The following is a 26,442-nucleotide window of genomic DNA, read 5'->3' on the forward strand; positions in this document are numbered from 1 at the left end:
AAAGGCCAGTTCTGAACATGTCCCCCCCCTGCTGAATACCTTCCCATGGTCCCCATCCCACTAAGGAGGATGCCTAGGCCCTGCTTGCCTGCAGCCTGGGCTGCAATGTGCCCCAGCCTCATCCCGACCATTCCTCTTCCCCTTCACATTCCAGCACCTCTCGACTCATGGTTCTTGGGAGGGACCACAACCTCTCCTACCTCCGGGCCTCTGCATAAGCTGTGCTCTCTTTCTTGAATGTTCTCACCCACCCTTCCCCCATTTAACCTAAATAACCCCTACTTATCATTAAAAGTTCAGCTAAAATGTCGCTTGCTCTGGGGAGTATCCTTGAGTCCCTAAGTCTGAGTTTGGCTCTCCTCTCTTGGTGGGGGGGGTCCCCATGGCCCCGTATCCTTCCTGGATCCCCTGTCATTGTAACGGCCAGTTACTCTGGATGGGCAGGGACCAAGTTTGCTTTGCTCACCTCTGTAACCCCATCACCTAAATAGGTGTCCAGCACACAGGAGGTATTCATTAAATACCCCTTCCTACTGTGTAAATGATAAATCGATAAATGAGTTGAATGGATCCTTAGAGAAAACAACAACAACAATGAAAAAGAAATCAGAGGCTCAGAGAGGGACAGGAACTTGCAAGGGACCTTCCCAATCAGTGAATCTTCTGCCCAGGGGACACCACTGTGTCTAGTGACTCAATGTCAGCCCTGGGACTGACTACAGGAGTGTGAGAGGTAGACTGAAGTCCAGGAGGGGCAGTGTGTGGGTAGAATAACTAAGTGCTGTATCAAACTCCAAAATGTCAGTGGCTTAACACAATAGCCGTTCATAACTTAGTCACAAGACAGTTGAAGGAGGGAGTTTCTTGTCAGCTCATGGCTTTCTTCCATGTGGTGGTTCAAGAACTCATGTTTCTTCTACATCGTGGCTCCATCAACCCTTAGCACTTCAGAGGGCCTCTGCTCCCAACTGGTGGAAGGCAGAGATGCAGTGGAGAACTCACACCAGCTTCTCAAAAACCCGAGCTCCAAAAATGACATACGTCACTTCTGTTCACCTCCCATTGATAGAAACTAGTCCTTTGGCCATACCTGGCTGCAAGGGAGCCTGGGAAATGTAGTCTGGTTAGGCAGCCATTTTCCAGTATCAACTCCCACATTGATAACCAGAAAGCATGAATTTCTGGTGGTGAAGTGGGCTCTTGGGTTAGACTTAGGCTCTCCAAAACTTTCATTTCTTCATCTATAAAATGAAGGTAACATTATTACCTCAGAAGATTCTTGAAAATATTACTTAAATAGGTGAAAGATAAAACTCTTAGCAGATACAGAATAAATGTTTGTCAAATATGCCTTTCCTCCTCCACTTTTGTTTTAATGAGTAGCAATGAGGTTTGAAGGTGATGGTCAGAGGTCATCTGGATCTTCTCTTGCCTTCGTTTGCCTCCTCTGCTTTTCACACCTCCCTTTTCCCTCTTTCTACACTTTTCTGTTTCCCTCCTTTTCTTCCTCTTTCCCACCTTTGTGGTTTCTTTATGTCTCCAGACGCCCCTCCTTCTCTCCTTGAGCACATTCTTCCCCATCCCAATCCCCTAGGCTGCGAAGAGGATGAACTGCTACTCAGAGGCAGCCCTCCATTAGCAAGAGGCACAGATGCCCGCTCTCTAGACACGTCACCAGGCATCAATCCGTCCCCTCTGCAGCCACAAACAGCAAACCAGACAGCTCTTGACCTCAAAAGAACACATCTTCACATCACCTGCCAGAGAGAGGGGCGCTCAAAGCCAGCACTTCCCAACTTGCCCGGAGGATAGTAACCGGTGTTAAATGAACAAGAGGCGGAAACATTCGACAAACTCTGGGTTCAGCAGGTTTCCTTCCTGCCGCTCTTTGATTTCAATGCTGCCAATATGCTAACGAACATCTTGCATCTCTCAGCGGGGCAGTCATCCATCATTCGTCATTTCCCAAACTTGTTTGGCCATGAAATAGTTTCTGCTGAGCATCTCCTGGGTCTATGAGTGATGGAATGCTCTTTAGAAATTGCAGCTCAATGAGGAAAATCAAAGAACAGAGCATATATTTATTTAGCTACATGGGGGCAGGCTGGCTAGGAAAATTTAGCCAATAATTTATTGTCTTTGTTTGTAATACTAATTCCCCCTCTTAAGTTGCTACTATTGTTAGGCTCTGGAGGTGGCCTTCTGCAGGTTACATCATGCAATTTAAATATCAAACTTAATTGCTTTTGTCCCTATGTTTCAGCTGAGGACGCTAAGATCAGAGAGATTCAAGAACCGTGGTGGGGCTGAAACCTGCGGATGTATATGTTTTTCATTCCCTCATTAAATATTTATCAAGTTCCTGTGATGCACCAGAATTTCTTTACAGCAAGAGACTAATCTTTTTTGTTTGTTTTAACCTCATTGGCTAGCTTACAAATACAGATCTTTTGGGTTTAGACCAATAGTTTTCAACCAGGGTGATTTTGCCCCCCAGGGGACATTCAGCAATGTCTGGACACATATTTGATTGTCACAAAGAGGAGGGTGCTCTTGGCATCTAGTGGATAGACGCCTGGGATGCCGCTAAACATCCTACAGTGCATTTGACAGCCACTCACGACAAAGAATTATCTGGCCCAAAATGTCAATAAAGGTGAGGTCGGGAAACTCTGACTTAGAGGGAAAACACTTGTAAAAACCATCACAAGCGCATGAGCTTGCAGGAGTCAGCTAGGTGACATAAATGACTGGCTGACTGGACATGCCCAGCCCTGACTCAAAGAGGCAGGGGCCACTTGGAGCCAGCTGATTGTTGCTACAGGGAACCTGTGATACCATGTACCAGGTGGCCAGCTCTTCCCATCTTTCAAGCCAGAAATCCAAATTTGAACGTGAAAATACTCATCTTGTAAATGCTGGCAACTAATTTGAGTATTTTTTTTAATGCTTTGCCAGTCAAACAAAACACATCTGGAAACATGATGTAGACAGTGGGCCGCAAGTTTGCAACCTCCCCCAACAGCTAAGAGCACCTTCCTAGCAATGAGTGAGGCGCTGCTGCGTATGTTAAACAATGCTGGCCCCCACTTTCTGGGTTTAGTCTTCAGACTTATTCTAGCCTTCCTAGCTAACATTTAGTGAGCTCTTACTATGTACTAGAACTTGCTCTAAGCACTCCAAACATGTCAACTCATTTTATCTTTATAAGAACCGTAAGAGGTAGGTGTAATAATGCTCAGAGAGGTTTTACAAGGTGACTCAGCAAATGGCAGTACCACGATTTGAACCCAAGCAGTCTGGTTCCAGAGCCTATGTTCTTAACTTCTAAGCTGGGCTGCCCTGTGGAACATGCCGAATCTCCATACTCTACACGGGGAAACTTGCAAGGGATTTCTCAGGTTTATTAGTCAAGCTAGGTCAGTAAGAGTCCCCTACTGTGGCTAGTCTGTATTCTCCATGTGCTCAGAACCTCAGTCCTCCCATCTAAAGCTGTGGTTCTCAACTGGGAGTGATTCTGCTCCCTGGGGCACATTCTGCAATATCTAGAGACATTTTTGGTTGTCACGAATGGGGGGTACTACTGGCATCTAGTGGGTAGAAGCTAGAGATGCTGCTAAACATCACACAGGTCAAATCTCCCACAACAAAGAATAATCCAGCCCCAAATGCCAATAGTGGTGAGGTTGAGAAACCCTGATCTAAACACTCTGCTGGCAACCATGGCAACATGCAAAAATCAACCAGCAGGATATTCCAGGTGATTCAGTCTGTTTATCGAGAACATTATTTTATTTCTCTCCTCTCCTTTCTTCTCTTGCCCTGGAATTTCATCGTAATCCCACGTCACCGTGCTAAATGCCTACACTGAATAATAATCTCCTAATACAACTCTTATATGTTAGCAGCAGCAGAACAAATAAGAAATGGAAAGATTGGCAATAGGCAAAAGAAAAATAAGCATTAAAATACAAAATAAACTCTTGAGATTCGACCATAATATCTACATGCCTGAAACGTGACTTTTTTTTCTGGATGCCCTAAGCCATAATCATGTTCTGTGCCCGCATCAAACTGCAATTGCCGTCAACACCATCTCTGCTAAGCACACACGTGACTGCGCTGATTTTGTAAAATGATTTTAATAGAAAAGTACAAGATATGAACAAAAATAAATAATCTTTTTCTCATTTCTAGCCCAGCAAATTGTACACTGCATATAAAACTGGTCTAAGATGCAGTTTTCCTTGCTCATTTTTTTGCTTTTAAAATACTGAGACAGCATTTTAATTAAACCTTCTGGATTCAAATTGATACATTTTTGTTTTAAAAAAATCATACCAGCCTTTAATCATTCTACATCCATTTTCTAAAGTTGGCTAACAAGATGATGTTCCACTAAAATACCATCCAATCATCAGATTTAAGTGTGAAGTTTGTGCAAACGGGTAAATTAGAAGATTCCTTTACTGCGTTTTAATTCCTACATTGCTGTATCTTGTATTAAAAACACATTTCATCATCTTACTTTCAAAACATGGCGTGTGGTTTTCACCATTCCATAGAGAGAGGGGAGACTAAAAAATCCTTTTAAAAAGATATTTTAAAAGTATAGTTTACAGTGACGATGCAGTATTTTAGACCTATGCCTTAGTGTGTGTTTGCGTATATGCTTTTCTATTTCTGTCTCTCCATTTATATTATGGACCACTCAGTCTCTGGGGACTGTTTTTGCTAATGATCTCTTGGGGTCAGTCGGTACTGGTCTCTTATTTGGAGTACTTATCGTGCTAGAGTGTGATAGCTGGTAATTCCAGTGGCTTGAAAACTGTTTTGCAAAATCAAACTGAAAATTGGTATTGGCAAAGTCGTATGAGAAAAGGGTTTGGGTAGGCTGCTAAAACACACACAGTGCCAGGCTCAGGAGGTCAGCAACTCGAAGAACGGAGCAGATCAACTGGACTAAAACTCAGACCAGTCTTCCTTTTACTTGAGCCCATAATTACTATTTTGAACATGGCTCTGTTCATCACTGCCTACATATATAAATTTTTTGTTAATTTTCCTGTATTGGGAAGATCTTGAACGCACTCCAGGATGAGAAGAAAAAGAAATGCTGACACTCCTAAATCGAGTATATGTTTTTGCAATAAAGAACACTGGTCAATATACAACTGAGGAAAAACTGAAACAGATGTGAGTCCTAGAACCACAAGCGTTTTAATTTGCCCAGAAATACTATTTTAAACACTCTATATGTTGGTCTACTGTATTTTTGTGGAATAATGCATTCTTGGCATCCTTAAAAGGTTTCAATATGTTACAAGGTTATCCCGACAGAAAAAAAGCAAAGGGCTAACCTATCAATCTGTGTAGCGCCAGCCAGATTTCGGTGTACATTTTCGAAAAGCACAAGAACTCGTATTAATTGCACTTAACAACGAACTTTTAGTTTCCAATGAGTTTTCATTCTCTGCAAACTGAGGCTTGCTTTTCATAAAACTACTTTCAAAGGGGCATGGAGACACTCAGTCCATAGGAACTTCAAATCGAGAGGTGCTTTAGTTGTGGTGTAAACAAAAATACACTTTTTTGAAGTAAAATTCTGGTCATGAATAAAAGCATGTGCCTCTTCCCTTCTTCTCTGAGATGTTACAACAGCAACGCGCTCTAAGACAATTAAGTTACATGCATAATGCTAAAAGAATGTGAGCGATCCTATAGCCAGCTTTAAGCCATCTGCTTGATTTCTTTTTTAAGGAACATATATAGGAAAAGAGAATTTCCCTTTTGTTCCTTTTGTTACATACAGAAATCTTTTGAAGTTTCCAAATAGTTTGGTTTTGGTAAAATTCTCCACTCTTCTATTATTCTGACATGTAGTCACCCTAAACTATCCCTCATGGTTTTTCAAAAAATCTCCACATGAAGTATCTGAAGGACAATTGAAACCACTTACCAATATACAAGTAACATTTTATTTTATATTCTATCTTCCATTTGGCGTAAGCCTTTCAATGTTTGTTTTTTTAAACCAGTGAAATATACAAATCACGCAAGACAGAAATATGTACATTAAAAGTACAGAATAAAGGCCATAGAAGATATACATAATATCTGAATGACAAGTAGAATATTTTACATTAAATAGTTTCTTTTAAAAACTAGGATTGTTAAACTCAACTCTCTTCATAAACATGAACCACTAAAAAGGAACAAAATCTGGTTTAGCAAATAAAAAATTACTTCATGGTTTTTGTATAATAAAAACCAAAAAAGTGACATTTAAACTAATTAGTGCTTTTTAATTTCAAGATCTTTTGCTTGCAATTCACTGCAACTGAGGGGAAGTGAATATCCTTGTGCAATAAATTAAGAGCCACAGATGGCTGAGGTGATACGAAGGCCACCAAGCCTATGAGGGTTGCAGGAGATGTGAATCTTTCCAAACTTTTAAAATAATCTAAATCTGAGACAAGAACACATTTGATGGTACTTTTTGGAAAGAGGTGTCCTTGTTTAAAAAAATTTAAAAACTAGCTAGCTATGTCATGAGCTGGATTTTCCTTAGGGACTCAAATAGGTACTACCAGATCTAACAGGCACCGGTTTCCACTCTGCAAAATGAACTAAGGAAAGAGAAAATGTTGACAATGATCCCGAGTTTTGAATCTCTCTTCATTTCCACGTCTATGATGAACAAATAATGCCCTCTCCGGAAAGTGTACAGAAATGGAGGTTGAAGAAAAGAGGGTGGGGCAGGGAAGATAAAAGAAATCTTCAAACCAACATGTGTATCAGTGAGTAAGACCTTCTAGATTCCTCAGAAACAAGGCTGCTTCGTGATGCTCAAGGTGTGGTCGCATCAGGGCCAGAGCCGAAGCTCAACTCAGAAACCTTCTGGAAAAATCCCAGTTGGATTGCAATGAAGGATAACAATGCTCTAGACTGAGAAATAACCCCAGAGTAAACTGTAAATCAAATCACTGGCTGCACTGAGATATAATTATATTTATATTTATATATATATGTATATATATATATGTTATGTACAAAAGACTTTGAGATATCAGGCACCATTAAACCACATTTCCCCCCTTATAAATGCAACTGTTCAGGTACACTAGAACAGTTTTAGGGTACACCTGCAGTATAAAAGGAAAAGCTTGGGTCGATAGTCTAAACACAGGATCATAACAGTGAAATGCTGCAACACCTCCGTGAACCAAGTAACGTCATTAAAACATAAAACTACTGCTCCTCAAAATAAAACTTTTAGAAAAAAAAATCCCTAAGTAGCGAACTGTTTTCCAAGTGGAGCTCCTAATGTTTCCTTTCCTGCCCTACAATCAGAGGGGACCCAGTGGAGCTGCTGTTCGGCAACATGGCCAGCAGCACGGCGCGGCATGGAGGAATCAGAGAGGCCTGGGGTCAAGCGGGAGGGCAGATTTCACGTTTTTCTCTCGAATAGGTTATCTGCTCTGGTGCGGTGCTGAACGGCACACAATTACCTTGTTGTTTGAGCTGAGGATCTGTGAATGGAAGTCATTTATTATTTTCCATTATTCATTATTATTATTCATTAACCATAAGTATCCCTAAAAAAAATGACAGTATATTTTCCTTTATATTCAAGCCAAACTCCCCCACCCCTCTTCAAACAAAAAGTCTAGTACCCAGAATCATTCAAGGATTCTCTTCCCATCTCATAACCTAATTCCTATAACAGCTTCAAATCATTGTCTTAACATAGGAGTTTTTAAGTTTTTGTAATTTCTGGGGCTTTCCTCCTTGCTCCCCAAGTTTCAGTAGCTAGTAGAATATGACCATCTGCAGATGGAATGTTAGAGAAGAATGAGACACCTTTTTCTTTGAGGGATATGAGATTCTCACTCACATTTTAAATTACCATTTTGAAAATGCTTCAGGCTGGCAGCCCCTGGGGAAGGTGGGGGGGCGCGGTTTGTCTCATTTTTTTGTTTGTTTCTCAAGACCTTTCAACTTTCACCACAGCATTTACAAATCATTTTGGTCACAGAAGCTGAATCGTGCATAGAATTGTACCACCCTCCTCCAGCCGGATGCTGCCTGTCCCATATGACCCCATAGTTGAGAAAAAGCATATTTCCTTTACCTTCTAGATGTGCACACAACTAAGTCAGGGTATGTGTTATTCCTCCTCATCCTATACCATCAAAAGAAGTCTTGTCTTACCTTTTCAAAGATCCACAAAATAAATATTTTTCTTGGTTCCCGCCCCCCATTATTGCCAAATAATAATTATAATATTAATAATAAACCACAGAGTTCTTAGATGGGAACAGAAACAAAAATGGTTCCGGTTGCAATTCTTGGGGGAAAAAATAAAACAATATTAAAAAAAAAAAAACAGAATCACTGTACTTTCTATAAATAAGTGGGTCCTGGGAGTGGGGCTGGGTGACGGGCGGACGGCGAGGCGCCCACTATTTGCACACAAACTGGTCCACGATCTCCGTGCACTTCTTGCACTTGACGTAGCAGCACCAGTGGAACTTGCAGTGGCAGCGCTCCGTCTGCACGGTCTTGAACTGGTCGTAGCCGCGGCCGCAGCACATGAGCTCGCAGCCGTCCATGCCCTCGGACGTCTTGTTGCACAGGCGGCCCTGCGTGCCCAGCGAGCCCGTGCTCTCGTTGCGCACGCAGTAGTCGGGGCTGGGGTCGATGTAGACCAGGTCCTGCGTGGTGGGCGAGTTGAAGCGGCTGTTGACCTGCACCAGCTTGCCCCGGCTGTTAAGCCGCATGGCCGCCGCGCTGTCGTATTTCTCCTTCAGGGCGTCGCCCACCTTGCGGAAGTCGGCCAGCTGCAGCCAGCACGTCTTGAGGCTACACGAGCCGGACACCCCGTGGCACTTGCAGGCCACATCGGCCAGGTTGTACACTGTCTGTGGGGAGACGGGGACAGTCAGTGCACCAGCTCACGGAGGAGCGCAGACGCAGGGGGTGGGGCAGTGTTAACAAAGCCCCCCTCCCCCTTCCAGAGGGAGCCATGTTCACCAGCTAAACACGGGGCTGGGCTACTTCCTCCTCATTCTCCACTACCAGAAAGCTTGTGTTGCCTTCTTTAAAAAGTTACAAAATTAATATGTTCTTAGCCCCTCATCATTACACATCATCATCATAAACAACCAGTTTTTGAATGGGAACAGGAAAAAAAAATTGTTCCAGTTGCTTCTTTTTTGCAGAGAAGCAACATTAGCAGCAGCTAATACATCTTGAACACTCACCCCAAAGATGGTTCACAATTCCCCACCTGTGTCGCCCGGATTAATCCCCACAACCAGCCTATGAGGGAAGGGCTGCTATCATCCCCACTTCACAGAGAAGGAAAGGGAGGCCCAGAGGTGAGTTACTTACCCATCCACTGGGAAGTTGGGGTGCCAGGATTTGAACCCAGGCAGTTGTGTTCCTAGCTCATGCTCAGAGACTTGTCCGTGGGCACCCAGCTGGTAATGGTAGGGCTGAGAGGGGGTCAGCCCAAGTGTGATCAAGGTTCAAATCTTTACTTACTATTATTACTGCTGTGTGCAAGCACTGTCATAAGAGCCTTTACACTCTATCTCATTTAACCCTCCCAGCAGCGTTATAGCACAGACTGGATTAGATCACGGCACAGGGACGCAGAGAGGGTAAGTGGCCTGCACAGATCACACAGCGAGATTGTGGGGGAACTGGGCCTGGATCTCAGGTATTCTCACTCTTGCTTCCAGCAGCATCCCTTCCCCCTGTCCCCCATGCCTAGGCTAAGAGCACCCACCCTGGCCCCAGGCAGACATGGGTCTTGTCTTGACTCTGCCCCTGAATTCAGGCAACCGGCTTCACCTCTCTGAGCCTCCGTTTTCCATCTGTGAAGGGGACTGTGATGCTACCAACCTCACAGCATTGTTATAAAGCATAAAATGAGAAGATGCAAGGAAAGTACTTAGCATGCAGGATGCACTCAGTAAATCTGGTCTTTCTCCAGGGTGACGAGGGCACTGGTCCTGGGCCCCTGCCCAGTCACCTTGGCCTCCCAGTAGCAGCACCCACAGGTCTGGCCCCACCGCACTGTGCCCAACAGTCTGGGAGGTGGCGGCTGCCTATTTATAGTCCTGACTGCCCACAGTTCCCGTGCCAGTGACCCTCCAGAGTTGGCGTGGTGTTGGCATGCCGCAGGGGGCCTGTCTGGAACCTGGAGGCCAGAGTGAGTTAGAAGGCTGCTTCCACCCAGAACAGCTACCTTCTTCCTCCAGGGATTCATAAGAGGCTTTCTTAAAAAGAGAACTAAAGTGTACTCCCTTGGCATAAAGAGTTTCAGGCACTCCGCTAGTCTGAGGAAGAGTTTTGCAAACGTATTTAACCTTTGCTCCCCTTTGAGGAAAAATAAAAAGCTAATGCCTCGAGGCAACTCTTATATGATTTCCTGGCACAGAGTCCAACTTCGCTCCCCCACCCCCACTATCCCGGAGAAAAACTGACTTCTGTGTTAATCCCATCCACCAGGATCCAAGCTCAGCTCACTGCTCGAATTATAAAATTTACCAAAAAACCCACTCACTATTCAAAAATGCAGATGTTAAGTGAAATTATAATATTAAAGGTGCTTGTCCAACTCTCCAAAATCCCCTCTCTCCACTTGGAAATCCCTTGACCCTCTTTTCTTGGTTGCTAAGTCCCTGATGATTTCTCTACACCAGAGAAGTCTAAGAAATCCCCAAAGATGGATGCAAGCACCAAATATGGGCACCATGTGGCCCAGAAGAGTCAACCCCATCTCTGTCCTGGAGGCACTTCTGGTCTGAGGCACCGGGCACGCTGCCTGCAGAGAGAGACATGATGTGTCCCTATGAGGACAGCAGCAAGGTCTTATGGGCTCCCAGAGAGAGGGCGCTGACATGCTCATGGAGAGAGAGTCCACCCACGCCGCAGGCACCACAGCAACGGGAGGCCTGAGAAAGGAGAGGCCACACTCCCTCTGGAGCAATTATCTGACCCCTCTGGCACCACCTGGCAAAATGCTGCAGAATTTGGTCCTTCCCTGACACCCCAAATGTTTAACATCAAATTTGAGAAGAAGATAGGTTAGCTGGAATTATCTAGATAATCTTTGACTTCTCTCTGTCCTTTGCTTCCTAATGTCCAGTAATTACCATTTATCAAGCACTTACTACTGGCTGACACTAAAGTCAGACCTTCCATTGAACCATATAAAATTCTTATTTTGTAGGTCAGAAATAGTCAAGTATTGGTAATCTCATATGGTTCCACCCACTCTATGATCCCACACAATAACCCCAAGTGATAGTTAATGCAATGGCCATTTACCAGAGGTGGAAATGTGGAAACTGAGGCTCAGAAACAGAAAGGAACAGACAGACTGGATTTCAACCTAGAGTTCTTTAATTCCAAAACCTATAGCCCTTTCCCCCTGAGCTGCCACGCATGATTTTAATAAAAAAGCGCCTGGGCTTATATCTCAATCCATTCATTTTCTTGCATGGCGATGAAGTGTTCTCTAGGCCTCAGTTTCCCAATCTTCAAAATGAGGGTGTGCAACCAGAGGGTTCTAAGACTCCTTCCAGTCCTCCATATTTTACTCTGTGATTATCTTCCTTTTTCCTCACCCCAAAATATTGAAGAGTGAAATCTCTGACCAGAAAGTTCCTGGCACCTACCTTGGGTTCTGTGAAAAAATAATGGCCCTGGTTTTCAAGGCTGCCAAAGTTAAGAAAAGTTTTCACCCCTTCATTTTAAAGCAGCCATAAAGTGCCATGTGTCTAACCGCAGGAAAAAAGGGTCTTTTTAACTATTGTGGGGAAACTTTTCGTATCCCCACCAGGGAAAGGAAAGAGCAGGACCAGGAGGCTCATGAGGGCTTGCAAGGACGTTCGCTCTCATCACTTTGGAGGGGCTCACTTCTCTCCAGAGCCACCCTCCAGTAGCCTGATGGTCAGACCTCTTAAATTCCACACTGCTAAAAACGCTGTCGTTTTGCTAGAAAAGCTCTTTTTTTGCTATCTAATGACATAAGGAGGGGCAAGGACAAAGAAAGGCGGGGAAAGGTAAGTCCTGGAAGCTGGAGTGAGGGCTTTCTCAGCTGGGCACCTACTGGGATGAATAACTCCCTCTCCCAAATTTAAGCCTCACCACAAACATTTGCAGGGAGGAGGGCGAACGTTATTAACATTTTATTTCTGAGCTGGGCTGGCCAGTTGCACTGGGGACTAATTAAAGAGGCAGAGAAAGAGTTTTCTCAGGCAACTGCAGGAGCACCTTGGCTGGAGGGGGCAAAGGCGGGATGATTCACTCCCAGGAGGCCTTTCTGGGGTGCACGCCCTCCTGCACGGAGGCCTCTGTGTAGGGGGGCGGGGAGGGATGGAGGGTAGAGAGACACAGAGAGAGAGAGAGAGAGAGAAACAGCGAGAAAGGAAGAGAGACCTGAAAAGATAGAAAGGGAGGTGGAGACAGAAAGAGAGGGAGACAGAGACAGGAACGTACAGAGAGAGGGAGTGGCAGAGGGAGGGACAGAGAGACAGGGAGAGGCCTGGCGTGGGTGAGGCGACGAAGAGAAGGGGGCCCAGACCCGGGGTCGGGGGCAGCCACCGCTGGGCACTCACCCTGCGGCCGGCCTCGTTGTTGTGTAGGTTCATGAGGATGCGTGCGCTCTCGTACGAGCCCTTGGCGTGGATGCGCTCCCGCTCGCGCGCATCCACGAACTCCTTGGCGAAGCGGTAGCCGTAGTCGATGTTGTCGCCGCAGCCGCCCCACAGCCAGTCCCGCGGCAGGTCCTTGGGGCGCGCGGCGCGGCTGCAGCCGCAGGTGGACAGCTCGCCCTCGCGGCACGCGCGGCTCATGGCGTTCACCACCCCCGCGGCGCTCACCGCGTACGTGAAGGCCGTCTCGCGGCTGCCTGCGGGCGAGGACTCGGGTCACCGGGCGCCTGCCCCGCACGCCAGCCCCGGGCCCACCAGGGAGGGGGCAGGGAGAGCCCCAGACAGACCAGCCCGGGCCCTGCTGGGGAGGGCAGAGAGAGGCCCCAAGAGCCAGCAGCCCTGGCTCAGGGAGGGGTGCAGGTGGAGGGAGGGCGCACAGGAAAACCAGCTAGGGCACGTGCCGCCCCCAGGCAGGGCCCTCCTGGATGGGGAACCAGGAGGGGAGGACCCCATCCCTAACAGACACCCAGGCCCTGGGCCCACCTTGAGGGGAAGCCAAGCGAGATCCCCCAAAACACACAGAAGCAACAAATGACAAAGAAGGAGCAGATCCCTGACATCTTTGCTCTGACATTTCAGAGCCTAAGGCAGGATTCTAAGCAGTGCTGGATTGATCTTCTCTAGTCTTTTCAAAATATTCCAAACTTACTATTTCCAAAAAAGCACACGAAAGAAGTCATTGAGGGAAAACTCCGAATTTGAGTAGACTTCCTTACGCTTAGTTTGGTATTATTTTCATTTTGAATTACATATAGGACAGGGGCATAGAATTTGCCAGGCTTAGAGCCTATGAAGGTCTTAGGACCCGAATGGAACCCAGACACTGCAGCAGCCACACCCCTTGTGGCCACACTAGTTCTGGCCTGGCTTCCCCCTCCTCCCTTATGCAGCATGAAGTCTGTCTCAGGACAAGGCTCTTTGACTTCCCCAGGGGCCATTTCTAAACCGGTTCCTAGAGAGTCAGAAACCAAACTCTCCTTTCCTTAAATCCCAAGCTGACTGGCCTGATACCTCTCATTCAAGATGAGCATCTACTTTTAAAACAGCCTGCTGTTTTTTAATGCCACTTCTGCCACTCCCCAACAGCCTCTGCCTCAGAGTGTCAGAACAACAGCAAGAAGGAAAAAGGCACAATATCTAAGGGGGAAAGGAAAAAAAGCTTTCTCCTTCCCAAAACTTGTAAAAAATACACAAACCCAGAGGAGAAAAGTTTTCTCCTTCCCTAAAACGTATAAAGAATATCTCTCTGTGAAACAGTTATAGAGAAGCCCTATTTGTAGGGAGAAAAATGGAGGGATCCTCCACTACCTTCATTTCCACTCGTACATGGAGACATTTCTACATGTAACAAGAAGCCACTTAATAAAAATGTTGTACTATGAGGGAGAAAGGGTTAACACCCAGCCAGCTGAAGCAGGGCCTGGGGGGCGGGATGAGAGGGGCCTCGCTTTCCTCAACTATAAAATAAGGGTATTGAACTAGATGCCTAGGAAAAAAAGGCCCCTTCTGGCACTGAAATCTCTGTACCAGAATCGGTTTCTCCTACACTTAAAGAGCTTGCTAACAATCTTTTTTGGGGGGGAGGGGGGGGAGGGGGAGGTGGCATAAGAACAGCTGACAACAGGACTCAGCCCACACCAGAAGGGCCAGTCCGACTGGGCAGGAGGATGGCTATGCTAGTTCAAGTATCCAGCAGGCCGCCCTTTTCTTGGACTTCTGCTCCACACTTCAATCCACAGCCATTTGTGATTCCCCCTCCCAGGAATGGCGATGGTTCCGATTTACCACAGACCTTCCCTCCCACATTTTAAAAAATGAGTAACTTGAGGAGTGTGCTGGTGGTTGGCAGGAGGATCCAGAGAGTTCCTGTGGGGTGTTACATCTATCTAGCTCGAATTAGAGAGGCAGAGAACATCAGGGGAGTGAAGAGAAATGAGAGCAGACAGATTCTAGGGAGTTATTTGAGGATTAACACTGATAATACAGAAAATGCTGCGGCCCCGGAGGGGAGACTTGTAGAATAAGGAGGTAGCTAGAGGAAGAGAGATAAACAATCCTCTGGAGATAGAAGAAAATAAGACACTGTCCTGTGAGTACACAGAGCATAAAAGGGCTTTTATACAAAACATAATAATGCTGCTTTTTTCTTAAGTCTATCTTGAGCATTTCCTTTTTTGACCCAGAATACAAACCTGGTAGAAATCTCTAAGCTAATTGGTCACTGCAGGGAAAATGTCAGTTTGAAAAGTGCTCTTTGGCTAATAGCCTGTGGATACAGTCATCATGGACAGAATACTGCTGGTTCAGTTAGGGTTCCCTCCCTGTGAAATCGACATCTACTCGGACCCTCACACTCCTTAAAAATGGTGCCTTTCTCATGTATCTTTTCACAGCGCGGAAACAAAGAAGAGATGGAGACAAAAGCTGGAAGAAAAGGGTAGCATGATGAAAAACGAGAAAGTTTCCAAAATGACGAGTGGGCCCTCCACAAGGCGACGGTGTACAGTGCCTCCAAGGGAAGTGGCATCCTAGAAAAGTGAATGGAGGAGGAGTTGAAGGTGGCAGCCTGAGTTTCTCAGACACTGGCCGGGTCTCAGGGTCAGATTCTCACAGACAAGAATGGCTCTCCCTGTCCCTGGGGTACTAAGGGCTTTGCAGTGGGCACACACACACACACGTTTCAGCATCAAAGGTGTTGGAAATTTTCCCTTAGCTCGTTCTCTTCAGGCATACCCTTCAATAGCAAAGCGAAAGCTAAGTAACTTCCCCACGCTTCGGGTTCCGTCCATGTCCCTCTTCTATAAAAATCTATTCTGGTTTTTCTCCTCTCCATCTCTTCTTCTTAAATAAATAAAAAAGAGAAGGCCCTGTAGTTTTCTACCACAAGCTGCCCAGCAGCAGCCTTCTGCTCTGAGACCCCAGGCAGGAGGGAACACTTGGCAAGGGAGATGCCTTCTGTGCTCTCATCTTCCCAGGACATCAGCTGACGTGGTGATAGTATCTCGGAGGGCTCCCTTGGAGGCTGTCAGGAGGTTCCACTCCCACCCACTTCCCATCAGCCCAGATGGTAGCGCCACACAGCTGAGGACCAGAGAGAGTACTTGCAAGGGACGATTAAATACAGGCTTTTGTACTAAGGGCTCTGCTCGTTCCTGAGGAAGCAGGCTCTTTGAATCTTGGACCACATTTTAAATAAATCTCCAGCAGAACTCAAATCCACTTAGCAAATGATAGCTTCTGAACATTTTGGCCCCAAACAGGCTATGTATGAAGATGAGAAGAGGACTTTAAATCAAAGCTGTGTTCCAGTGACTACACAGAAAAAGTTCCAACTGCTGGTTTTCTTCCTGGTTACCATCAGAGGTGCATTATTTTTGCTAACTCATCTACATGTGAAAAAGTGGTCCCAGGGTTTGAGAGGAAGGCAGTTTAGGGGGAACATACAAGGCACAGGTGAGGGGGGAAGCTGACAACTTACCATTCCAATATAGCTAAAAAAAGAAAGTTTTTAGCTCACGAACAATATCAAAATGCAGGAGAATTCAATCTCCGCCACCCCCAGTTAACTAGGAAGGCAGCCCACGTTCAGGGCAAACTCCTGTGTTCCTGAAGCTTAACTCCTAGATTCAGATCCCAGTATATACATTAGCACATTGTAATCATTAACAGGAAGGACAAAGCCCCTATGAAACTGAGGCTGCAGACCATTCTCCTATTCAGTTAGAGGACCCGCTTCCAGTCCTGTATTATTTTAGTTTATGAAGCCGCTTGGCTCAAACATCCACTGACAACTCTTTTTTGTTCTCAATGAATGCACTTTTCAGGGTTTTTTAAAAAGCATTTTATCCATCTGTGACGGATATTAAGCCAACTTTTTATCTTCAGTCAGTATAAACAGTTAATTGCTTTGATAAATTGCTTCTTATTTTAGGAGTCACTGCAGTCATATTAATTATAAGGGCTTGTCTGCATAAAAGTAAAGAGACCTAAAATATTCACACTAGACAACATGCACAGGACACATCTGTCACACAGTATCCTATGCTATTCAACCAAACCAGAAGCAAACTGATTTTCCAAATTCTTTGCCTTTAGCCCAGTTTTAATGCCACCTCCTCCCTGAATGGAATAACAAGTTCAACAATGCGTTTAAAATAAAGAATCAGACTGTGGGCGACACATTTAGTTTTTTCTTAAAGTTTCTAGGTTGAGATCTGAAGCATGTGCTTTTATCTCAATTGCCAAAATCGCAAATGTAAATTGGATCACTTCTAATTAAAATTCTTTCTGGGACTAAAAATAAAGCTTTTAACATATATATCTCTATAGCCTCAGGAAACATCCTTATTAGGAAAATTAAAACCTTATTCTCTTCCAACATATCCAGCATTCTGAAAGATGACAATTTTTAGTTTGATGCTTGGGCCATTTGAATTGTGACTTGTTAGGAAACTCCTAACAGTTAAGAGAGTTTTGAAGTTTAAAATGATATAAATGAGTCAGCTTTCCTCATCTAATTTTGAAAAACCAAAATAAAAGTTCTGCTTCTATTTTAAGCAAAATGCTTTTTAGAAAAATTAAGTGTTCAGAAAAATGAAGGTGTCTTTGATGCTCCCCTTCTGATTTGGTTAAAGAAGTCCAAAACGTATAATCAGGTGTGGGGACAGGAAGTAATACCAGTAACAATAATGACAAAAATCCCCGAGCTGTCACCCTGCTGGAAGAAGAATCCCTCCTTAGCACGTTTGTAAGTAAACACTAAAGCCTTTTTCTAGGAGAAAAGCTTATATATATTTAAAAATGTTAAATGGTTTCCTACCTATCTGCATAACCCTGCCAAAAACAGAGGTGTTATCCACGGTGCTGCAGTTCCATCTCCGATGGCGGAATTGATACTGGCATTCTTTGATGCCTGTCTTCGCACCTTCTCCGATGTACTGCATGTGGTCCTGATACAAGTGGCATAGTTTCTTCTGTCCTTGAGAAAGTCCTGCCAGTTGGCTGCAGAGAGGCTGCGCTCCTATGATATATACTTCTGACATCTGAACAGGGTTATTCATACCTAGCGACCTAAAAAGGGGGGGAGATGTGCATTCAAGATTTACGTGAACTCTCGAGGTGGGCCCCCTGAAAGCATGTCAGCGATACATAGTTTTAAGCACACAGATGCTTTTTCTCTCCTGCTTGTCCTCATGACAAAGTATGAGAAGGGCTTCATAAAACTCCTCTGTTTAAACTCCACTCAGAAAACGGAGGTATTGTGTAGTCCCCATCCCGCCATCTGGCTCCTCAGTTAGAGTTTTCACTCCCTCCCTGGCCCTGTTGCCATATTTGAACCAGTATTTCCGAAATCCCCTTGAAAAGGGGGAAACGGCGGTTTCAAGCCTCTGACATTAGAGAAAGTGACTCACTTTGCCCCACAAATTGGACTGATCTGTTTTTAAAATGTATGAACGCCAAAAACAGACACAATTAGACACAGGCAGGAGATAGCAGTTCCTTTTGACTGATGGAAGAACAGTGGGACAAGTATACAGACTGAAGAAAATTCACCATGTTCTGGATATTTTAAAAGGGCTCCTTATGTGATTGTGAAGGACCCAAGACGGGGTATCCAGTGAACAGAAGTCATGTTTGACAGTCAGAAAAACGCTGTTCATTTACAGGGAAAAAATATCCAGAAGGCCGTCAAAAATAATCCTCTGGATATACTGCAGTCTATCTACAAGGCCCCTACCAGAAAGAAACCCTCGTTGAGGGACATTTGACTACTTCAAGTTAACCTCCTTTTGATCAAATTTCAAGCCCAAATACTTCCCCACTTGGAGCTGAGCTGACTTCCTAGAACTCTGCCTACTTCAGACCCTGAAGGTTAATAACCTCAAGTGACAGAAAATAAAAGTTGGAAATCACTTTTACTACCCAGAGGTGGCAAAAAGTAAATTTTATAGATAGGCTTACAATTATTAGAGAAGTGAATTTTGGTTCCCTTTTATTACATGATGTACTACAAGCATACATCTGAACAAGGGCCTCATAGAAAAAGGTCTAGATTTATAGGTTCCAATTCCCTATGGAGCTAAAGATAAGCTTTACAATATCAGCAAATTAAAAGAAAATTCTAATTTAAAAATATATACAAATAAAATATATATAGATATGTAATAAATAAATGAACCCAAATTCACGATTCAGCTTTAAATACTGCAGCATTATACAAATTAATCCTAAAAAAATAAAATAAAATAAGGAATATGCACACAGAATGAACTTACCACCAAGAATTGGCTTCTATTACAACCTGGGCGAAGGAGAAAAATATGGCCAAAGCCATTAGGAAGAACTTGGAAGACATCGCACTTCCAGCCGTCCCCAAAGCAACTCCTCGGCTTAATATTCCAATCGACTTCTGGAGAGGGAAGAAAGGAGCAGATGTTTATTGCCTCTCAGATAATTTTCAAGCATACAAGTTTAAACAACGGAAGCATCCGGGGTCTCTTAAGTTTACTGTTGATTGACTGCGCTTCTCTTCCTTGAGTTTTTTGATGGCAAGATATAGGCAGTTTCTTTTTCCAAATTAATCCACCCACGCAACCTCACCAGGAAATCTGATTTCGCTGGGATCCTGCGCGCGGGGCGCGCCAGCGATTACAAACATGTCTCAATGCTGTTGAGTCAAAGCCCCGGTGCCAGGCGCTGCCTCCTTCCTGCTTGCTCGCGTCCCGCACCCCCTCGCTCCCCTCTAGTTCGCGCTGTGCTCGGTCCCTCCTTGGGAATTCACTCGGGAACCCGCCGCCACCCTCGTCCTCTCCCCGACCTGGGCCGAGCAACAAGTGGAGCCGGAATTAATTCCATGGGCGAGAGGAGCGCGAAGGCGAGTGGAGCGCGCTGCCGGCGGCTGCGGAGGAGGCGGGGTGGCCGGCACGGGGGTGGGGGCTGGGGGCAGGACGCGGGAGGGAAGGGCAGGGGGTGGGGGGCGAGGCCCCGGGGAGCAGCGCGCGCGAGTGCCCAGCTGGGAAATGCAGCTCCGAATTAACATCGTATGTTTCATAATCAGTTTACGGGCCGCTTTGGAGGAAGCCACTTCCAGAGGGGGAAGGGCAGCCCGGGTTTCCTTTGGACGCTCTTAAACCAGATTGGAGTGGGGAAAAGGAGATGGGGGACACAGGGGATAATGGGGAGAGAGATCTGCTCTCCCAACCAAGAAACCGGAAAACAGTGCCCCTTCCCCTGCCTGCGGCTCCTCCTCGGACTCAGTGGACCCTAGAGACGGGATGGCACCCCGTGAAAGAAGGGGGTCCCGCTGTATTGGGAGAGGATTCCTTCCCTGCCCCCCCACCCCCATATTCTGATTTTTCACTCTCCCTCCCGCCTTCCCTCCTGTCTCCACTCCGGGCAGCTGCCACGGAGAAAGGGGAAAGGGAGCAAGGAGGACTCCAGTTTCCTTTGGTCCTGGTCTGGAGTTGTCGGCCACTTCGCCATTGCGGCGCTGTGAGCCTGGCCTTGGAACACCGCCTCTGCACCCTCCGGCACAATTCAGACTCGGTTCGGTCAGTCCCGAACGGTGAGGGTGCAGGGCAAGGCCAGAACCGGTGCAAGTGAGCCCCCGGCGGGGCCAGAGATGCGCTGGCTCCTGCGCCGCGGCCGAGCCCCTGGATTCCAGGGCGCAGAGGACCCCGGCGGCGAAGGTTCCCGTCGTGAAGAATTTCGGGGACAGTGGGCGGCTTTGGAAGCTTCCGCTGCCGTTCCTCCCCACCGGTGACTTCACCTGTAGGCGGCGGAGCGAGGCAGTGGCGGGTGCGGGTGGGAGGAGCGGGTTTCCAAAATCCCCTTTTACATCTCTGATAAGCGTAACCTGGCCGCGCTGCGCCGCCCGCAGACCCAGAGGGAGCCCCTTCCTCGGGAAAGGAAAGATGAGCATCCTCCAGGCGGCGGAAGGGCCTGGCCTGGAACCTGCGCCGTAAAAGAGACTGAGGGGACCTAGGCAGCGGTGGAAACGTGAAGAGGCTCAGGAGCGTGCCACCGCTTTTCCCTGCCAGCCGCCCTTTTGGCCCGGACACCTCGGGGCTTCTTTGAAAGGAAACGCTTATGTGGTCCCCAGTGCCCGCTAACCAGGACTCCGCTCCCCTGGCCTACTGCTCCCCAAAACGCAGCAAAGCTGGGGGTGCATCCTGGAGAATAGAAACGTGGGGTTTCCCCAGCCTAGGAGAGAGAAGGCTCGGTCTCCCTCCCCACCCCCGCCCTAAGTGTCAAGTTTCTTCCAGGGGAGGGGGTGGGCTGCGAGGTCTGCCATCACGCGCGGCCCAGGCTGCAAAGTCGACTCTCCCCATCGGCGGCCAAGGCCGCGCGCACACACACTCATACACACACTCATGCACATTCACACACTCACACGCGTGCACAGACACACACGCTCCGACGTGCTTCCGAGACCGCGGCGGAGATCCCTGCTGGCCGCGCGCACTTTCCAAGCTTCCCGACAGGCGGGGCGCGCGGGGCGGGGCGCGGGCAGCGGAGAAATTGATAACAGATTCGGCGGATTACAGCGGATCTCTTTGTTAGAGGCGAAGCCACACAAACTGAACCCACTCTCGGCCCGACGACCCCGGGGAGAGTCCACTCGTTCCCAGAGCTGGGGCCAACCGGGGTTGGGCCACTGGGTCTCTGCGACTCGGGTATCCCCAGCTCCACGTTGGGGCTGGGCCGGAGGTGTCCCAAAGGGAATCCGGCAGGAGAGCCCCGCGAGTAGCGTCTCCACTTAACCCCGTGCGCTTGCCCGGAAACACCTTGGCTCGCTTCCCGCTCCAATCCCCGCGCAACCCAGAAAAGGCCCCACAAGTTTGAGGGATTGAGGGAACCCACGGCGAACTCACTAATAAATAAATCGATTCTGTAGGGTAAACATTCCTACCTATTTACCAAGAGATCTGACCCGAAAAAACAGTACGAAATGAGACCTCTCCGAAGACTGTTACACCGGAGGTAAAACAAAAGTTCTAGGCAAAAGCTGAGTTTACCAAAAAACGGGCTAAATGTTTTCGAATACTTTCAGGGCCCTAGAAAGCCGACTTTGTAAGGATCCTCGGAATCTGTTCCTAATGTGCGACGGGGAAGAGGGTTGCGGGCATTTGAGAGGTTCAAGCGCAGGGGAGGGATGAGGTGGGGGTAGGGCGTTCGTGCGCGCTTGTTTCCAACCCAGAGCAGCTCAAGTAGTGGCTGCTTAATAAGTCTCTCCTCCAAAGCCTTGGACTAGAGGTGTTCCTAACCCTTCTTTATCAACTGGGGTGGGGACCGGGGGTGATGACGGGTCAGAGAGAGGAAACCGTCACGCTGGTTAGAGGACGTCCCGCGGCCGCAGAAGGCATCGGAACGCGCGCGCAAATCCGCGCAGCACCCAAGTCTTTGGCCCGCGGCCCCTAAAGAAAAATTTCGCAAAGGCAGGGCGAAGATCCTTGACCGTCGGCCACAAGCGCTACCTCACTCGGTCTGAGCATCCCCTTCCTTTAGGCTCTTTGCATCCAGGGCCCCCCAAGTCTCTGAGAGTGGAAATGATGAGGGAGACCAACCAGGAGGAAGAAGTGAGTTTGACCTGGGCTCGCAGTGGCGAAAAGGATAGAAAACTCCAAGAATCCCAGCTCTTTATAGGAAATAAACTTCGTTTCTCCCACTGTGATCTCTCCCTAAAGCAAGAAGAGAGATGGAGAAAATTGCGGGAGAAAAACTCAGTTGCAGTCACAAAGTTGGGCCATCCTGCCCCGGGGAATGCCAGGAGAAGCCGGAGCGGATGATGAAAGACGAGCCGGCCAAGGCCGATAGGAGGTCCACCTCCGGGGAGCAGACGAGGAGTTAGCGCTCCCCCACGCCTCTAGCCGGGGCGCAGGGGAGCCGCGGCCGCCCCACATAGCCCGGATGTATCCACAGCGCCGTGCGTGTTGGGGTCGGGGGAGAGAAAGTGGAGCGACCTTCTTGAGCCCAAATCAATGCAAGGAACGTCAGCAGCCTCTGCCCCGACTCAGAACCGAGAGCAGGTCCGGTAACAGGGAGTCTCTAAGAGAAGAATGGTGGCCAAGTCTACTTCTGTTCCCTGCCTCCTCTCGTCCGTCCCCAGGACAAGGCTCTCCAGACCGTAAGACACTTTCTCTCTCTCTCTCTCTCTCTCACACACACACCACTTACACCTTCTCATACAGGATGTCTAACTCTCTCAGCACAGGCTCTCAATTCTGTCCAGAGGAAGAGCAGAATGTCCGGTGGAAGAAGAAAGAAAATTAAAGATCAGTTCAACTCCTACTCTTCAGAGGCAGTTTCAACTCCACTTTTTAATAGATGGAGAAACTGAGGCAGAGAGAGAGAGAAAGAAACACTTCCTCAACCACAGAGAGAACTAGTTAAGAGTGTCAAGGCCGGACCCAAGGCCTCCTAGGGCGACGCTCCTGTTCCAGCGGCCAGGAAAAGAGGTAGCAACCCATCCTCCACTCGCCCGATCCCAATTTGCTGCGTGGGATCCATGGCCCCTTCCGTATTGCAGCGGCCACGCAGTGCCTTTGGGGGCCTGGGAGGGTCTCTCCCGGGAGGGTGGAACCTGGTGGTCTCTAGGGATGAGCGGAGCGCCAGAGGTGGGAGGGAGAGGCGAGCAGCTGCCCGTCTGCTCCAAGGAACAGACTCCTAGGCGTCCTACCTCAAGCCAGCCAACAGGGGGCAGCCGGCACCGCATGGCGGGGATGAACAGGCAGCAGGGAGAGCTGAGCTCTGCGCGCACAGTGCTAACTAACCCCTTCTGCACCGGAGCGCTCCCATGAAGGGAGGGAAAGACAAGGGACACTCGGGCCGGGCCTCCTGGGGAGGGTCCTCCTTTGTGGGTCCAGGTGGGACTAAGGCTAATATGTCCAAGACCCAAGAACTGACCCTTTACCACCCTCCCACACACACAGAGGCAGGGATCCACACACCCGGACACACAACAATTTCCACTGCCTCTCCATCGCCTGCGCGCTCTCAGCATTGCCTCCTCGGAACTCCCCTGGCAGAGGCTAGAAACTAAGTCTCCGCATCTGGCTGGAGCAGCAGTGAATGTTGGCGGGAGGGCAGGGCCTGAGGAGGTGCGACCCCACCGCTGACTCCAAGTTACCTCCAAACAGCGAGTTGTCCATTGAAAGAAAGACGAGAGAAAAGAACGGGCTTCGATGCCAGACTGGGATTGCAAAGTAAAAGAAGGCCGCGGGGTCTCCAGGTTTGGTTTTTTGAAACCTGTTTTGGGGGAAAGGTGGGATTTGTCTGCTTCTAGGAAACTCAATTCCATTTCCAACCTTGTTTGCTAGAAAACTGAAAATGAGAGAGATCAAGAAAAATGGAAATAAGGATCGAAGCTTGGAAGACAGCGAGAGGAAAAGTTGTTTGGAAAATAGCAAGTTATATTGCAGGAAGAAATGTTAACTTTTCGTAAAAGTGAACTCTCGGTGACCCTCGGAGTGTGTGACTCGGCTTTAACATACAACTGACAATTAAAACAAACAAGAGTTCACAAACTGCCTCCCTCCCGCTCTCCCAAAGCGGAGGCCCAAATGTTTCCAAAGGAGAAGGCAGATTCCGCGCAGGGGGCCAGGGCGCGCTCTCCCAGCGGACAGGATTAGAGCCACCACTGCCAACACTCCCCGCCCCCATCACCGCTGCAAAGTGCCGGAGCTCACCCAGTGGCGGCTAGTAATGCTAATAACGCGACCCTGCTCCCCGCACCGGGGTGCGCGCTGGCCCCCCGCCAGACACTCTTAAAGGCAAAGGGCGTGCAGCGTTGGGTTCCCTGGCCTCGACGAGCCTGCAACCTGGCCTCTGGTTGCAGAGGGCGGGGGGTGCGCTGCTCCGGGGTAGTCGGCCCCTAGTCCGGCTGCCTGATCTTCCAACCAAGGATTCCCCTACCCCTTTCGGAGGCCCGGCCACACACCCTCTTGGTGCCCGCGCAGTGGGCGCTTGGTAAATATTTGTTGAATTGAATCATTATCCCGTTACTGAAACATACATAATAAATTACACTCGAGTTTCTCAGAGCAAAAGAAAAGTTGTCCGTGAACCGCATTCAGTTTTTCTGCCCTGGCTCTTCCCCATCTTTTCGCCCAAATCGAAAAGATTTGCAGAACGTTTGGTGGGACAAGAAGAGGTCTCCTGGGAGACAGAGGCAGTGCGCGGTCGAGGGGGGGACTAAGGGGTAGGGGTCCTTGCCAGCTACGCGGGAGTTCCAGTCTCTCGAGGCGGTAGGAGAAATGGAGGGATAGGAAGGGGGGGGTGCTGGTGGGATTCAGTTAACTTCCAAAAGAAAAAAAATGTAAGGAAAAAAAAAAAGCAGCGAGCGTCGGCGGCGCACAGAACACCTACCTTCATGGCGAGGGGGAGGGGGCGCGGGGAGGAAGTCGCCACCAGAGTGAGGGCAGCCGAAGAATCCGAGTGGAGCGACCGGGTTAAGCCTGGGGGGACGATCCGGCGCAGAGCTGCGGGCTCCTCCTGGGCGCGTCAGGCAGGCGCAGGGAATCGGAGCCGAAGCGGTCAGTGGCGCCCGAGTCTGGGGGCCCGAGCTGCAACAACGCTGGGATGCGCCCAGAGACCGAGGGGGCGCCGAAGCCCGCCTGCCGGCAGCAGGGACAAGACCAGGCCGGGGCACAACAGGGGAGCCGCGGGTCCGGCGAGGGCGCGCAGGCGACTGTTCCGCGGCGAGGCGCTCCCTCTCCAACGTCCATCAGCGACGGCGGTAATTAGGGCTTTCCAACCCCAAATGTGGGCGTGATTGTGCAAAAGACTTTACAACAAATAATAAAAAAAATTCTTCACAAGAGGGTGAAAAAATATGCCCCACTACTCAACTCTGGCCCGGGGCGGGGGGTGGGGGGGCTCTGTGCGCCCAGGTGCCCCCAGTTCATTCACACCACGGATTCTGCAAACTCCCAGCGGCTCACGCCTCCTGATCTCCAGCTCCTCCTCTCCAAGTCTGTGGCCGAAACGTCTGCTTCCAGGCGCTGATCCTGCGGCCGCGAGTGTGTGGACGTCTGTGTACACACACAGACACACACCCAAACACACACACACACACCCCCACTGCAGCTTTGGGGCCACAGAACAATCAGGCGCGCATGGCTTTTTCTCCGGGAGATGCCGCTGAAAACGCACAAGTCGCCATCCGAGCTGCAAAAGTCAGCGCCAACTTTTGTCCTTTCATTTTAGGGTTTGGCAAAAAGGGGGGCGCATAATGGGTAAAAGTCGTCCCCGAACGTTCTGCCGCACGGTGGGTTCGGGCGGCGATAGGCGATTGCCCCAGGGGAGACACTGGCTCCCCCCTCCCCACCCCCTTCTTCCTCTCTTCGGGTTAATCTCCCTCTTTTCCCCGCCTTTCCAGGACGAAGGGCGAAGAGGAGCAAGGGCACCGCGGGCGTGGGGCTGGGGAGGGGCGAGGGCGAGGGTCTCCGCGGCGGCTGTTCAGCTCCGGCGGTCCATGGCCGGCGCGGCTGCCCACCTCCTCGTTTGGCGCCGGGGCCGGAGGGGCGGGAGAGAGAGCAGGCGGGCGGCGGGCGGTCGGGGCACGGCGGCGGCGGCGGCGGCGGCGGCGGGAGGAGCTCGCTCGGCAGCGGCCGCACCGAACCGGACTCTGGGCGGCGGAGGCGGCGCCTTGGAGCTCGCAGCAGCCTTCCACGCGATCCTGTGCCCCGCAGACAGACTGACCGACCGCAGG

At 48.7% G+C, this 26,442-nt stretch overlaps 1 protein-coding gene across 2 annotated transcripts; it reads right to left on the reverse strand.

The window, feature by feature from the left end:
- Nucleotides 1-4,129: 4,129 nt before the first annotated feature.
- On the reverse strand, nucleotides 4,130-26,442 carry WNT5A (Wnt family member 5A). 2 transcript variants are annotated; one of them, XM_004419831.3, is made up of 5 exons: nucleotides 25,098-26,442; nucleotides 19,007-19,140; nucleotides 17,551-17,801; nucleotides 12,636-12,928; nucleotides 4,130-8,924 (listed from the first exon to the last, which is right to left on the reverse strand). In XM_004419831.3, exons 1-5 carry the CDS (start codon nucleotides 25,101-25,103, stop codon nucleotides 8,466-8,468), a joined length of 1,143 nt encoding a protein of 380 aa, XP_004419888.1. In that variant the 5' UTR covers nucleotides 25,104-26,442; the 3' UTR covers nucleotides 4,130-8,465. The 2 variants fall into 2 exon arrangements, with proteins under 2 accessions (XP_004419888.1, XP_004419889.1); XM_004419832.3 differs by lacking the exon at nucleotides 25,098-26,442 and adding an exon at nucleotides 19,549-19,641.

Source organism: Ceratotherium simum, chromosome 5, assembly GCF_057802395.1.
Source record: "Ceratotherium simum simum isolate JZ-2026a chromosome 5, ASM5780239v1, whole genome shotgun sequence".
NCBI lineage: Eukaryota > Metazoa > Chordata > Mammalia > Perissodactyla > Rhinocerotidae > Ceratotherium > Ceratotherium simum.